Here is a 14,862-nt window from a genome sequence, read left to right as displayed (position 1 = left end):
TGAGCAGGTTGGTGTTCTCGAGTATACATATACATATACATATACATATATGCATATAACAATTATTGAACAAAGCCATGGATTTGAAAACAAACAAGGAGGGTTTGGAGAATGGAGAAAGGTAAAGTGGTGGAATTGTTTTACTGTCTCCAAAAGAAAACAACCCGCTCCCTCCCAAAAAAAAAAAAAAAAAAAAAAAATCAAGGAATAGACAGGTAGAGTGTCAGGCATCTAGAATCCCAGCATTTGGGAGGCTGTACAGTAGGAGATCACAAATATAAGGCCAGTCAAAACTACATAGAGATTTCAGGCCCACCTGAACTGGTTGAACTATATTAGTATGGCCCTGTTTTGTTTTTTTAAAGGTATAAGTCTGTGTTAAGATCTAAGCATTCAGAACACTATTGTTTGTTGCTAGACTCCTCATGTTCTTAATCTTGTTATTAATTCCACATCTAGTCTCATAAACTCTTTTACTCAATGACAAATAGTTTGGTGGGTTATCAGAATTAGACCTTGAGAGTAGAGTATATCTACACCTTATTCAAGTGAGTAAACTACATAAAACATGTGAAAGAACAAAACCAACTAACTTTGCCACTGTGATGCTGCTTTATATGTGAACTATACTTACTGAATCAGCAACTTTCATTTATACATTGCTAGATAGTACAGTACTTTATAAAATAGACTAAATTGTGGAGAAAAACCTAAAATGCTTAAAACATAGGTTGATGTCAAACACATATTTATAAATAGGTAATAACAAATGTATATATTCAAAATACTCTCTAGAAATGTAATGAGTAATAAATTGGAAAAAATACTGGTATTATCAATTTGGAGAAGGTTTTATATTGGCCTTTTCAATAAGATTGTTATTATTTGAGAATTGTAAGGTATATATGGATCCTCTTCAAATCTCCAGTTCCTCCCAGATTTACTTCCACTCCCTACCCACCCTTGCCACCCTACTTTATGTCCTTACTCTCACTGTCCCCTCTCTTTTTACCCCTGTCTTTCTTTCCTTCCATTGAGTCCAGTTTGTTGGCCACTTACTCTTGGTGTTGGGCTTACTATGGAGCTGATATACCAGAAAACTTACTCTTCTTTAATCAACAGCTAAGGGATAATTGAGCTTTGACAGGTCTTGGGTCTGCACATGAGTGTGTGTGTGTGTGTGTGTGTATGCATATGTGTATGCGTGTATGTGTGCATACATGCATGCACGCGTTCGTCCGTCTGTGTTGTATGTGCATGTGTGTTGTTGGCAAGAGATTATCTTCAGGTGTTATCCCTTTGACGTCCATATCTATGCATGGCTCCAGGGATTTGTACCTCACTGTAGACTTTGAAGGGGCAAAGAAATGGCAGACAAATGGACTCAGAAAAGCTGTGAATTGGGTAGTCTGGGCTTTCAAACGGAAAGGACTTAGTACTCCTGTAGCTTAGCATTTATATACAGTGGAACAATGAGGTGGGATTTTTGCATACTGTTGAGCAAAGACTGAAAAAGCAAATAGTCTTATCAACTTGACAAGTTTAGATTGTACCTTGTATGGGATATATGTAGGTACACATAGGTCCACTTTTGAATGTATTGGCCAGCTTGTGAATATAGAGGCTAGCTGTTAGCTTTGGATAGCATTTCTTAGGAATCATCCACTTTATTTTTTATTGTGGATTTTGTTTTATTTGTGCTTACTGTTCTTTTTTTTTTTTTTTTTTTTTTTTTTACTTTGATTTTTGTTTCTTGAGACAGGGTTTCTTGACCTTGCCAAGTAAATTATGCCAGGAGGCCAGCAAGCCACAGGAACCTGCCTGTCCCTACCCCCATGTACTGAGATTTTGTGTGTCAACAGACAAGGCTACTTTATGTGTCTGGGTTCTAGGGATGGGATCGAGGTCTTTATGCTTAAATGGCTAACAGTCTACTGGCTGAGTTTTTATCAGCCCTGAATTGTAACTATAACTAGCACAGGACTGTGTAAATTGTGTTCATTCTTGATAACTCATAGATAGGATTGTTACTAAACAAGACGGTCTCTCCATAAGTGAGCAATTTTTAATATGTGAGTTGTAATCTTAATGTTTATAAGGCTATATAAAATATTTTTGCCCTTGATTTCTTAATAAATACTATTACTAAACAAAGTATTCTTTGGGAGGGGAGGGTGTTTATTTTCGTGACATATATAAATCATTAATATTTGAAAAAGTTTGCTGTAAATATTGGCCTCTTGCAATATTTTACCAGTGGTTAATAACCTTTGTTTTAGGACAATTTGTTTGACTAAGAAAGTAATATACAATTATATATTAAGGTGAAGTCTATAAATGATATACAATAGATATGCATAATAACATAATTACACTTACACTTACTTAATGGCCAAAAAATAATTTTTGACATGCAGAAAGAAATTCAGAATGATGAAGATTCCCAAATCAGTTCTGGTCGGACCAAATATAACAGTCAAGAAAAAAGCAAAGATTTTAAGAGAGACATGGGATTTCTTGAAATGAAAGGTGCTGGAGAAAACATGTACAGAACTCAGGTAAAATTTTATGAGCTAGACATCCTCTGATTTTTCCTAAAGAATTATAGAAGAGTGCATGTTCTTGGTAAAAGATTTTGACATCTGAAAGCTTGCATATCAGCTTATATTTTTAGCCTGTAAACTGAGCATATTTCTCAAATCTGAAAGAAAATAGTTTGTAATACTCTACTCTGAATTAAATAAGCAAATTCACTAAGTATATTTGGTAACTTACTGTTTGTAAAATGTGCCAAACTTATGCATATGTTTCTGACTTGTTTGTATAACAAGGATGTATTAAAACTCACTTTACATAAATCTGTCCTCCTGAATTTTTTTTATTGTGACTTCCATTAGTTGTGTTGAAGCTATATTTAACCCAGAGTATAATTTTTATACGCATGCAGAATAAAATGGGAAATCATAATGAAAATGTTAATGATAAGTTTGTTCTGAGTGAACATCACAAAAAGAAATTCAGAGACTTCAGAAAAGATATGAAATCTATTAAAAAAACAAATACATTCAGAAGACGTGCACATGAGAATCAGGTAAAATTTCATAAGTTAAAATATTCATTTTAATCTTACAGATCATTTCTAAATTAACCAAGTACAATGTGAGTCATGAAATTTCTTGCAAAGTATATGTACCAAAGTGATATAAGACATTTATTTATGTAGTGTGATTTTATAGGCAGAAAAAAATGTCTAGCTTGGGAAAGAAACAGTCTTGGCAACTTTTAAGCCACCTCTGTGTCATTTCCTAACTATATCTTTTCCATTTTACACAGGAGTATCCCTTACTTTGGAATTTATTGTTTTACATGAATGTAAATTAGAATGTAAATGTAATTCTACTTGCAAGTAGAATTAAATGAATCCCAAAAATAGTTAGCTATGACTGTTAATATGTAGGTTAATTATTCATGGACATTTCCCTTACATACTTGTTTTGTTGTTTAACTGTGCTACACTTTTAAACTTCATCCAGTTTGGTGTTCATAAACATACGGGTTTCTTTTTTACCATAAGGACAGTGTTTGTCACCTGTTCTCCATGATGTTTAGCTGGTTTCCCAAATGTTGTGGGTTTTTTTTTTTGTTTCTTTGTTTGTTTGTTTTGCTACTGTATACATACTTGCAATTGGACAAGCTTTTTCTGTTGCATAGAGCAGAGCTCTGTTGATTAACATGTTATAATTATATAATTATACTTATATTGTAATCCTCCCAGTCCCTTGTTTTAACCTATTTGGATTTTGTAACATTTAATTCTGATTTGTTTAATTGTGGTCAAAATGCAGAAAGAAACTAAGAAAAAAGATAAAAATGTCCAAAGGAGTTACATTTTAAGGAAAAAGAACATAAAAGAAGGTTATTGCAAAACTGACGATGCCCATGACACAACTAGAAGTACATTAAAAAAGCGCTGGAGCTACAGAGACCAGGTGAGACTGTAGACTGTACAGCTTCATTTTTCGTTATAGCCTGGGCAGGTAATCTGATGAGTAAAGTTGCTTGCTCTATTAAAGTCTATATACTTAAGAACAACTCTTGATTTAGGCTAGTATTTATAATCAACTGTATCTATAGTAAAATAGTTTTTATATGAATATTGAAGAAAATTTGGGCTAATCATGATTCTCAAGCTCTTTTTTCATAAATTATACAAAAGGAAAAATAATCTAGAAGAGAAGGTGAATTTCCTTTTTAACATTTTAAATAATTTTGAAATTATAAGTACATTTTTTCTTTTTTTTTCTGCCTCCAAACCCTGTCATTTGCCTCTCCCCATTCTCCTTCAACCTCCCTTTTCACTAATTATTTACTAATTATCACACACATATATTATACACACATATATATATGTATATAATATATTATATATGTATATAATATATAATATATAATATATTTAATATATTAATACATAATATAATATATATTATATTTTATATATATAATATAATAATATATAATATAATATAATATATTATATATAATATATTATATACATATAACTAGCTATAACCTCTTCCATAAAATGTTACTTATTGCATGTATGCCTTTAGGACTGACATTTTGTCACTGGGAAGTTCCCCCATTCAGTTTGTCATAGCCATTGGTGTCTCCCTTTTCCAGTCATGTTTAGGCAGTCATGTTAGTGAAACTTTATGGGTGTAGCTTCTGATGCTGCTAGGAGACACAGTCTCACATAAACTTCCTGATCCCCCTAACTCTAAAATGTTTCCACCCACTCTTCCTCGAAGTCCTCTGAACCTTGGGTGTGTTTTGTAGGTGTATCTTTTGGTACTGAACTCTACAACTCTGCATATTGATTATATGTGGTTTTCTTTAGTGGTCCCTGTCTGTTGCAAAGAGTTTTCCTTGATAAAGGGTGAAAACTACCCCTGTCTGAGGGTATAAAATTGCTGTAGGAATTATGTTGACTTAGTAAGTTAAAGGTATAGATTCTTCTCTAATAACCCTGACTTCACTAGCACTGAGAGGTTATGTAGGTTTCTAGTTCTAGGTATAGTATGCCTCTTGTTGAATCAGTCTTAAGTTCAATTAGACAGTTGTTGGTTCCTACCATAATATGCATGCCACAGTGCATCCTTAATATTATTGTGCTATGCTTTTCACTGGATAGGACTATTGATTGATTGCCTCCCTCCTTTTGAAGCTTACATAGAATTTCTGAAGTGTATGATGTCTTCAAAAATAGGGACTTAGCATCCATCTCTTAGAGGGTACAGATAACCAAGGGCAATAGGAGTGGGCTGTATGTTTTAGAAATCTCGGGAACAGCCCTGGCCATCAACTCAGAAGAGTTCTTCTCATGTCTGGTATTGGGTTTTTGTTGGGTGTCTGAAGGCTCTTGGAGGAGCACTGTTGTGGCTGTTTTTTAAAATGAAAAACACTACCTTAAACTACATTTGTACCTTTTTTGTAAAATCTCTCCAAATATGAATGTTGTTTCTACTCTCATTCTTTTCTAGTAGGATACAGAACCATTTTATTATAAAATTATTTGTCTTTTAACACAAATTTTTCATAAATAAGGTTTTCTAAAATATAACTTTGTTTTACATTCCAACCCAGAATATGTGTATATAGATTGAATCTTCTAAATCCAAATATCAAAAGCCTGAAATTCTTGAGAATCCAATGCTTTTTAGTGACACGTGATGTTGAAAACTTCTGATATAAAGCAGAAAGCTATGCCTTACTTCCTTATGAGCAAAGGAAAGCATGCTAGAAACACTTGAGTAGTATATAAAGTTACTCCCGGGTTATGTACATAGGAAGTATAAAGAAAATAAATTAATATTGTGTTTCAACTTGGGTTTTTCAAATGAAAGATTCTTTCATTTGTAGCTCATTGGTCTAGCTCTCTGATAAGCACAGGGTCCTGAGATCAAAAACAATCCGAAGAAATCACACATACAAATACCAAGTAATATTTTGCAAAACAAGTGGGTTTTCTGTAGTCTTGTATTTTTATGTGTATTAAATACTATTTTTAGTGTAGTACCTAAAGTTCTTTGCATGTATGCAGAAAGAAATGAAGAATTCTCTTCTTACTGATTGTGCCAAAGAATCAGAGACCAAGGATGTCAAGGCAAATGTGGATCTCACGGAAGTAAAAAATGCCTTAAAGAGGCAGATACACAGAGACATATATAGAGCTCAGGTAAAGCTTATTGCATTAATAACCGTTCTTTAGGTTAGGATGGAAGTGGCTGGTCTGTATGTTGGAATTAGGGGTTGTTTTAACTCAGAACCTTGTTGTCTAGTGGCTGCTGGGATATGCGACTAGATACTTGTAATCTGCTATTTGCAACAGTCTAGTTTGTAGCACTACAGCCTTTGAGGTAATGAAAGGATTTAAAAATAGAAGACTATTAAAGTAGGAGCCCCTCTTTTTCTTTTATAATCCTAGAGTAGAAACCAGACAGTTATCACTCTTGGAATTTATAACGTTTTAGTAACAAAATTCAATTTACTTTATAGCTTCATGAGCAATTTATGTTTTTCTTTGCCAGTTACCTTTTTGTATTATTTTCCATTGACTGGATTATTGAGGATCTTTGTATAGCTTTCTTGAATCAGGATGTCATCTCCTTTTATATTTGCTGCAGGTTTTTTCATTATCACCTTTTCTGAAAATTTACAAGTACAAATATTTAAAACAATGCAAGTTTTTGTGTGATTGTTGAGAAAACTTGGCTCACTTTTTTTCACCCCTTTAGACTCTTATATAAAATGGTCTGTCCCTTATATTTTTAACTTTTAAAGTACTAAGGACAATAAACAACTTCAGATTTCTAAAGTAAAAATTACATGAACTTATTAAGGAGATAACTGAACTGTTTTGTTCCTGAGAATATTATTATCCTGAAATGATAAAAGTTACTAATTTGAGCCAAAATGAGTATCACATTAATTATAGCTATTAATCTGTCCTTGAATCTATTTTGAATGTTTGTCTAAGGTTTTGTGCTTTGTAAGCTGAAATATATTTTCAATTTAAATTGTTAAAATTTAATTATATGGTTGTTTTGTAGGCAGTCCGATACAACTGCATTAGAGTAGATAAACAGCCGGTATACAATGTAGAGGTAAGGGGCTTGGAGTTGGATGGTGATTGGGGCAAAAAGAGAAATGGTAATTTATTGCTTGTAATTAGAAATGGGGTTGAGAAGCATTATTCTATTGTAAAACATTTTCAACATAGCTGTCAATAGTGTTGAGAAAAATTAAAATATACATGGTGTTCATGATAGGTGAGATATATATTTTTTCATATTTTATAACTTTTATAAAGACTATTTCTCTGTTAAATTCTTGTTCTAACACTTCCAAAATATTTTATTTTCTTTATCACCATTCATTTTCAAAAATGGATTGTTCTATTCCTGTGATCTTTAGAAATTTTAATCTTTAATTTTGAAATTTAAGAGTCATATTATGACATTTAAACTTTTAACTTTTCAAAGTTCCACAACACATATACAAGCTACTAACTTTAGTTATTTCCATTGTTAGAAATATTTTGGCCAAGGAGGAATGTTTTTTTGAAACACTTCAGTTACATTATGATACTTTCATAATTGTTACTATATCCAGATCTGTGTTGTGTATTTGGTATAGGGTTTCTCAGTGGCTTTGAGCTTGTAATGTATGTTCTTGCTAATTGATCTCCAGAGATCTACATCTCTACACTACATCCCTAGCACTAGGACTAAAAACATGAACCATTATTGGGTTTTTGTTTGTTTGAATATGGGTTCCAATTATCAAACTTATATCCTCAAGTTTGGAAGGCAAGCACTTGATTTTTAAGATTTTTTTAAAGGAATATTTTATCTTACTGAAAAATAACGTAACAGCTAATAACATTATTACATGTCTTCTAGTTATAAAATACAGTAGTGCATATTATTTGTTTTGGGTCAGAAAAGCTTAAATGTCATGCAGTCTATCAAGTAGTACGAATAGGAGTCATCTATGTTACAGATGAGGAAATGAGAGTCTTTTATTTGGTCAAAATCTGATCTCAAAGTTCAACTTTTCTTCTTTCAGACATAAAATTATTTTTCCTTAGGTTAAAAATGCAGAGTTCCCCAGAGGAATATTAAATTTAATTGAAAGCCTCATAGAGGGACAGTTCTTTAAAGAAGCCATTGAAGAGCTTTCCTCTTTGCAAGCCCATTATGTCCCTCCAGTGTGCCTTCTACATGCCCTACTAGAGAATGTTCTGCAGGTAAGGGTACCTTGTGCAGTGAGAAACTTTTGAGATTCTTTTTTTTTTTTCTTCGAAGAGTGCTAAACTGTGAATATTTTAATGATTTTTTAACCCATTTTTTCCACTCAATATTTTCAACTATATTCAGTTACTATGTTATGTGGCAGCATATTATCGTCTCAAAATGTCCTAGGAACGTTTCTCTTGAAAAAAGAAAAAAAAGGAAACAAAAAGATGGTTAGAATATATTGTATGAAAAGAAATATTGTTCCGTAGAAAAAGGAAAATAAATGTTACCTGATTTTATTTTCTGTGACTATAAAGTAACGTAAATGCTGGATTATGGTGATCTAAAATGCTTCTAGTAAGAGTCATTTTATTGTGGTATACAGGCTAAGTGACTGTAGTTCATAGGAGTACTTAGTGGCAGCTGTGGAGAATAGGCTTTCTGTCATGTTCAGCAGGGTGCTGGTTTATACCACAGCAGCTAGAAATTGTGCTGCAGGAATTTTAAACATGAGCAAAGCTGGTATATAAAGAGTTTCTACTCTGACTTCATTGAAATTTATCTTTGGGAACTCTATTGTGACTGTCATCATGTTATGAAAATTTTATATGTGCTACCCTAACAGTTAAGATTTTCTGATGTGTTGTTCACAAGGGTAGGCTAGAATTACTACTCTAGTTTTACACTAAATTAATGGATAAAACTGTTAACTGTTAACATTATTCTATTTTTATTTATTTTCAATAATAGGATAATATAGATACATTTTCTGGTCGATACTTTCATATATTATCAGCTCTTCTTCATCTGCATCCTCCTTGGAAGTCACCAGCCATGTCAAGATACTACTTAGAGCTATTTCAGTGTCCAACTTGTATGAAAGGAGCCTGGCCTCTCGTGGAGATGCTCGTCAGGTATGTCCTTTCATACGAAGACATTTTGTCTAATATGTGATTTACTATGGTATAGATACTAATTTTTAAAAGTGTCTTTTCATACTTTTAGAAAAATATGAATGCTTGATTTTGTAGTGTAAAATTATAAACAGGACAAATTATGTTGATCATGTTTGTCAATATTTTAAATATACTAAGTATTTGAAATAGACTTCAAATAATGACAACTTTTAAATTTTTTCCAAAATTCTCAATTTGAATATTTTTCAAGGAAAAAGTTATTAAGTGTAAGTATCAAACAAAGTTTAGTCATAAAAAGCATAAATATCATTATATGTGATATCTATTTTAGGGGTTTATTTTACTATAAGTAGACATTTGATTTTTTTAACCAGGACCTATTGTTTTCTAGCTATGTCTTTATTCTACACATGTCACTTCTCTAGGCCGTTGTTTGGTTTTTGAGTATTTCCACGAATCTTTCCTATTTTCTCTAGCTAGACTCATTATTTTATGATTTCTACTATAACTTTTATTTGATAGTCTTCCTTTACTGGGAACACTTGTTTTGTTTATGTATTGTCAAATTTATTTTACATAAAGGAGAAAAGATTACGTACATCTTTGTAAATTCCTTGAGTACATACCCAGGTTTTGTTACAGCATAATTGGGAAGAAGAGTATCTCAAGAGTACTGAGTATAGAGGAGCTAAGTATTAGTCTTTTTGCTATAAGCACTTGAGCCTGAGTAAGCAAAGTGCTTTGCACAAGAGCAGGAGTACCTCTGTTCCGTCCATTGAACTTAAGTTGTAAAAAGCTGGTACGGCCAAGAAGTGGTAGCCCTTGCCTTTAATCCTAGCTCTCTAGAGGCAGAGACAGGTAGATCCCTGAGTTTGAGTCCAGCCTATTCTTTGGAATCAGGTTTAGAATGGCCAGACCTACACAAAAAAAACCTTATGTAAGGGAAAAAAAAAAAGGGAAATTGGTATGCTACTATAATCCTAACCACTGAGTAGGCAGAGAATGGAGAATCACTGGAACTTGCTGGCCAACTAATCTTACTGCATCACTGAGTTCTGTATTCATTAACAGTCTGCATTTTAAAATTAAAAACTAAGTTGGCAAATGATTGAAGAAGATAACCGACATCAACCCTAATCTGTACATGCACTCAAACACATACACAAATATATCTTTAAAAATATACTGCATACAAGAAACATTCCTCAATGACAAAGACAGATACTACTTTAGAGGAAAATGCTGGAAGTCCTAGTCAGAGCAATCAGACAATAAAAGGAGATCAAGGGGATACAGATCGGAAAAGAAGAAGTCAAAATATCACTATTTGCAGATGATATGATAGTATATTTAAGTGATCCCAAAAGTTCCACCAGAGAACTACTAAACCTAATAAACACCTTCAGCAAAGTGGCTGGGTATAAAATTAACTCAAATAAATCAGTAGCCTTCCTCTACATAAAAGAGAAACAAGCCAAAAAAGAAATTAGGGAAACGACACCCTTCATAAAAGTCCCAAATAATACAAAATACCTTGGTGTGATTTTAACCAAGCAAGTGAAAGATCTGTATGATAAGAACTTCAAGCCTCTGAAGAAAGAAATCAAAGAAGACCTCAGAAGATGGAAAGATCTCCCATGTTCATGGATCAGCAGGATTAATATAGTAAAAATGGCCATTTTACCAAAAGCAATCTACAGATTCAATGCAATCCCCATCAAAATTCCAATCCAATTCTTCAGAGAGTTAGACAGAACAATTTGCGAATTCCTCTGGAATAACAAAAAACCCAGGATAGCTAAACCTACCCTCAACAATAAAAGGACTTCAGGGGGAATCACTATCCCTGAACTCAAGCAGTATTACAGAGCAATAGTGATAAAAACTGCATGGTATTGGTACAGAGACAGACAGATAGACCAGTGGAACAGAATTGAAGAAACAGAAATGAACCCACACACCTATGGTCACGTGATTTTTGACAAAGGAGCCAAAACCATCCAATGGAAAAAAGATAGCATTTTCAGCAAATAGTACTGGTTCAACTGAAGGTCAGCATATAGAAGAATGAAGCTCGATCCATGCTTATCACCCTGTACAAAGCTTAAGTCCAAGTGGATCAGGGATCTCCACATCAAACCAGATACTCTAACTAATAGAAGAAAATGTGGGGAAGCATCTTGAACACATGGGCACTGGAGAAAATTTCCTGAACAAAACACCAATGGCTTATGCTCTAAAATCTAGAATCGACAAATGGCATCTCATAAAACTACAAAGCTTCTGTAAGGGACACTGTTGTTAGGACAAAACGGCAACCATCAGATTGGGAAAAGATCTTTACCAATCCTACAATTGATAGAGGATTCATATCCAAAATATACAAAGAACTCAAGAAGTTAGACTGCAGGGAAACAAATAACCCTATTAAAAAATGGGGTTCAGAGCTAAACAAACAATTCACAGCTGAGGAATGCCGAATGGCTGAGAAACACCTAAAGAAATGTTCAACATCTTTAATCATAAGGGAATGCAAATTAAAACAACCCTGAGATTTCACCTCACACCAGTGAGAATGGCTAAGATCAAAAACTCAGGTGACAGCAAATGCTGGTGAGGATGTGGAGAAAGAGGAACACTCCTCCATCGTTGGTGGGATTGCAGACTGGTACAACCATTCTGGAAATCAGTCTGGAGGTTCCTCAGAAAATTGGACATTGAACTACCTGAGGACCCAGCTATACCTTGCTTGGGCATATACCCAAAAGATGCCCCAACATATAACAAAGACACGTGCTCCACGATGTTTATAGCAGCCTTATTTATAGTAGCCAGAAGCAGGAAAGAACCTAGATGCCCTTCAACACAGGAATGGATACAAAAAATGTGGTACATCTATACAATGGAATATTACTCAGCTATCAAAAAACAATGACTTTATGAAATTCGTAGGCAAATGGTTGGAACTGGAAAATATCATCGTGAGTGAGGTAACCCAATCACAGAAAAACACACATGGTATGCACTCATTGATAAGTGGCTATTAGTCCAAATGCTTGAATTACCCTAGATGCACAGAACACATGAAACTCAAGATGGATGATCAAAATGTGAATGCTTCACTCCTTCTTTAAAAGGGGAACAAGAATACTCTTTGCAGGGAATAGAGTTGCAAAGATTAAAACAGAGACAGAAGGAACACCCATTCAGAGCCTGCCCCACATGTGGCCCATACATACACAGCCACCCAATTAGACAAGATGGATGAAGCAAAGAAGTTTAGGCCGACAGGAGCCGGATGTAGCTCTTTCCTGAGAGACACAGCCAGAATACAGCAAATACAGAGGCGAATGCAGGCAGCAAACCACTGAACTGAGAACAGGACCCCCGTTGAAGGAATCAGAGAAAGGACTGGAAGAGCTTGAAGAGGCTTGAGACCCCATATGTACAACAATGCCAAGCAACCAGAGCTTCCAGGGACTAAGCCACTACCCAAAGACTATGCATGGACTGACCCTGGGGACTCTGACTTCATAGGTAGCAATGAATACCCTAGTAGAGGCACCAGTGGAAGGGGAAGCCCTTGGTCCTGCTAAGACTGAACCCCCAGTGAACTAGTCTATGGGGGGAGGGCGGCAATGGGGGGAGGGTTGGGAGGGGAACACCCATAAGGAAGGGGAGGGGGGAGGGGGATGTTTGCCCGGAAACCGGGAAAGGGAATAACACTCGAAATGTATATAAGAAATACTCAAGTTAATAAAAAAAAAAAAAAAAAATGTAAGTAAGAAATACTCAAGTTAATAAATATATATATATATATATATATATATATATATACATACATAAAAACAAGCCTCAACAGATACAAGAAGATTTAAGTAATCCCAAGCATCCTATCAGATCACCATGTTCTAAGGCTAGAAACAATAACAACAAAAACAACAGAAAACCCACACATATGTGGAAGCTGAACAACTCTCTATTCAATGATATCTTGGTCATGGAAGAAATAAAGAAATTAAAGACTTCCTGCAATTCAATGAAAATTATGACATAGCCTATGCAAACTTATGGCACACAATGAAAGCAGTGCTAAAAGGAAAATTCATATAGTAAGTGTCCTCCTAAAAAATTGGAGCGATCCTACACTAGCAACTTAACAGCATACCCCACTGTCCTTGGACAAAGAGAAGCAAACTCATGCAAGAGGAGTAGAAGGCAAGAAATAGTCAAACTCAGGGCTGAAATCAACCAGTTAGAAACAAAGAGAAGGATACAAAGAATCAAGAAAAACCAAAAGCTAGTTAATGGAAAATTCAAGAAGATAGATAAACCCCTAGCTAAACTAACTAAAGGGCACAGAGACAGTATATAAATTAATAAAATCAGAAATGAAAAGGGAGATATAACAGCAGAAACTGAGGAAATTCAAAAAAATCGTCAGATCCTAGTGCAAAAGCCTATGCTCAACAAAACTGGAAAATCTAGACGAAATGGATGAATTTCTAGACAGATACTGCATACCAAAGTTAAATCAAGAGCAGGTAAACTATCTAAACAGACCCATATCCTCTAAGGAAAGTGAAAAAGTCATTTAAAACCTCCCAACCAAAAAGAAAGCCCAGGGTCAGATGGCTTTAGTACAGAGTTCTTCTACCAGACCTTCAAAGAAGAGCCAATACCCATACTCCTTAAACTATTCCATAAGATAGAAACAGGAGGAAGACTACCGAACTCATTCTATGAAGCCACAATTACTCCGATATATAAACCACACAAAGACCCAACGAAGAGAATTTCAGACCAACTTCACTTATGAATATTGATTCAAAAATGTTCAATTAAATTCTAGCCAACCATATGCAAGAATACATCAAAACTGTCATTCACCACGAATAAGTAGGCTTTATCCACCGATGAAAGGTTGGTTCACTTTATAAAAACCCATTAATGCAATCCACTATTTAATCAAACTCAAATGAAAAACAACATAATCATCTCATTAGATGTTGAAAAAGCATTTGACAAAATACAACACCTCTTCGTTTTAAAACTGTTTGAGAGATAAGGAATTTAAGGCCCATACCTAAACATAGTAAAAGCAATATACAGCAAAGCAACAGCCAATATGAAATTAAATGGAGAGGTACGTGAAGCAATCCGACTAAAATCTTGTATAAGACAAGGCTGCCCACTCTCCCAGTATCTATTCAATATAGTTCTCAAAAGTTCTAGCTAGAGCATTAAGACAGCAAAAGTAGATCAAAGGGATACAAATTGGCAAAGAAAAAATAAAGATATCACTATTTGCAGATGGTGTGATAGTATATATAAGCAGCCCCAAGAATTCTACCAGAGAACTTCTACAGCTGATAATTTCAGCAAAATAGCCAAATATAAAGTTAATTCAAACAAATCAGTAGCCTTCCTTTGTACAAATGAAGAACGGGCTAAGAAAGAAAGTAGTGAAACAACCCCCTTCACACTAGCCACAGATAATATAAAATATCTTGGTGTGATTCTAACCAAACAACTGAAAGATCTGTGTGACAAGAACTTCAAGTCTCTGAAGAAAGTGAAGACAACCTCAGAAAATGGAGAGATCTCCCATGCTCACTGATTGGTAGGATTAACATAGTAAATGT

At 34.3% G+C, this 14,862-nt stretch overlaps 1 protein-coding gene across 2 annotated transcripts in view; it reads left to right on the top strand.

The window, feature by feature from the left end:
- Window positions 1-14,862, top strand: part of Slf1 (SMC5/6 complex localization factor 1) — a 107,246-nt gene that overhangs the window by 39,284 nt on the left and 53,100 nt on the right. For both annotated transcript variants that reach the window (XM_087617471.1, NM_001106400.1), the window contains 7 exons: window positions 2,418-2,558; window positions 2,948-3,091; window positions 3,846-3,989; window positions 6,104-6,238; window positions 7,113-7,166; window positions 8,153-8,311; window positions 9,051-9,214. In XM_087617471.1, the coding sequence (XP_087473597.1) occupies window positions 2,508-2,558; window positions 2,948-3,091; window positions 3,846-3,989; window positions 6,104-6,238; window positions 7,113-7,166; window positions 8,153-8,311; window positions 9,051-9,214 (851 nt within the window). In that variant the 5' untranslated portion in view covers window positions 2,418-2,507. The remainder of the gene's footprint in view (window positions 1-2,417; window positions 2,559-2,947; window positions 3,092-3,845; window positions 3,990-6,103; window positions 6,239-7,112; window positions 7,167-8,152; window positions 8,312-9,050; window positions 9,215-14,862) is intronic.

This window comes from Rattus norvegicus, chromosome 2 (assembly GCF_021556685.1).
Source record: "Rattus norvegicus strain SHRSP/BbbUtx chromosome 2, alternate assembly SHRSP_T2T, whole genome shotgun sequence".
In the NCBI taxonomy this organism is placed as follows: Eukaryota; Metazoa; Chordata; class Mammalia; order Rodentia; family Muridae; genus Rattus; species Rattus norvegicus.
The sequence above is the reverse complement of the archived record's forward strand: the minus strand, read 5'-3'. Positions and strand labels throughout refer to the sequence as shown.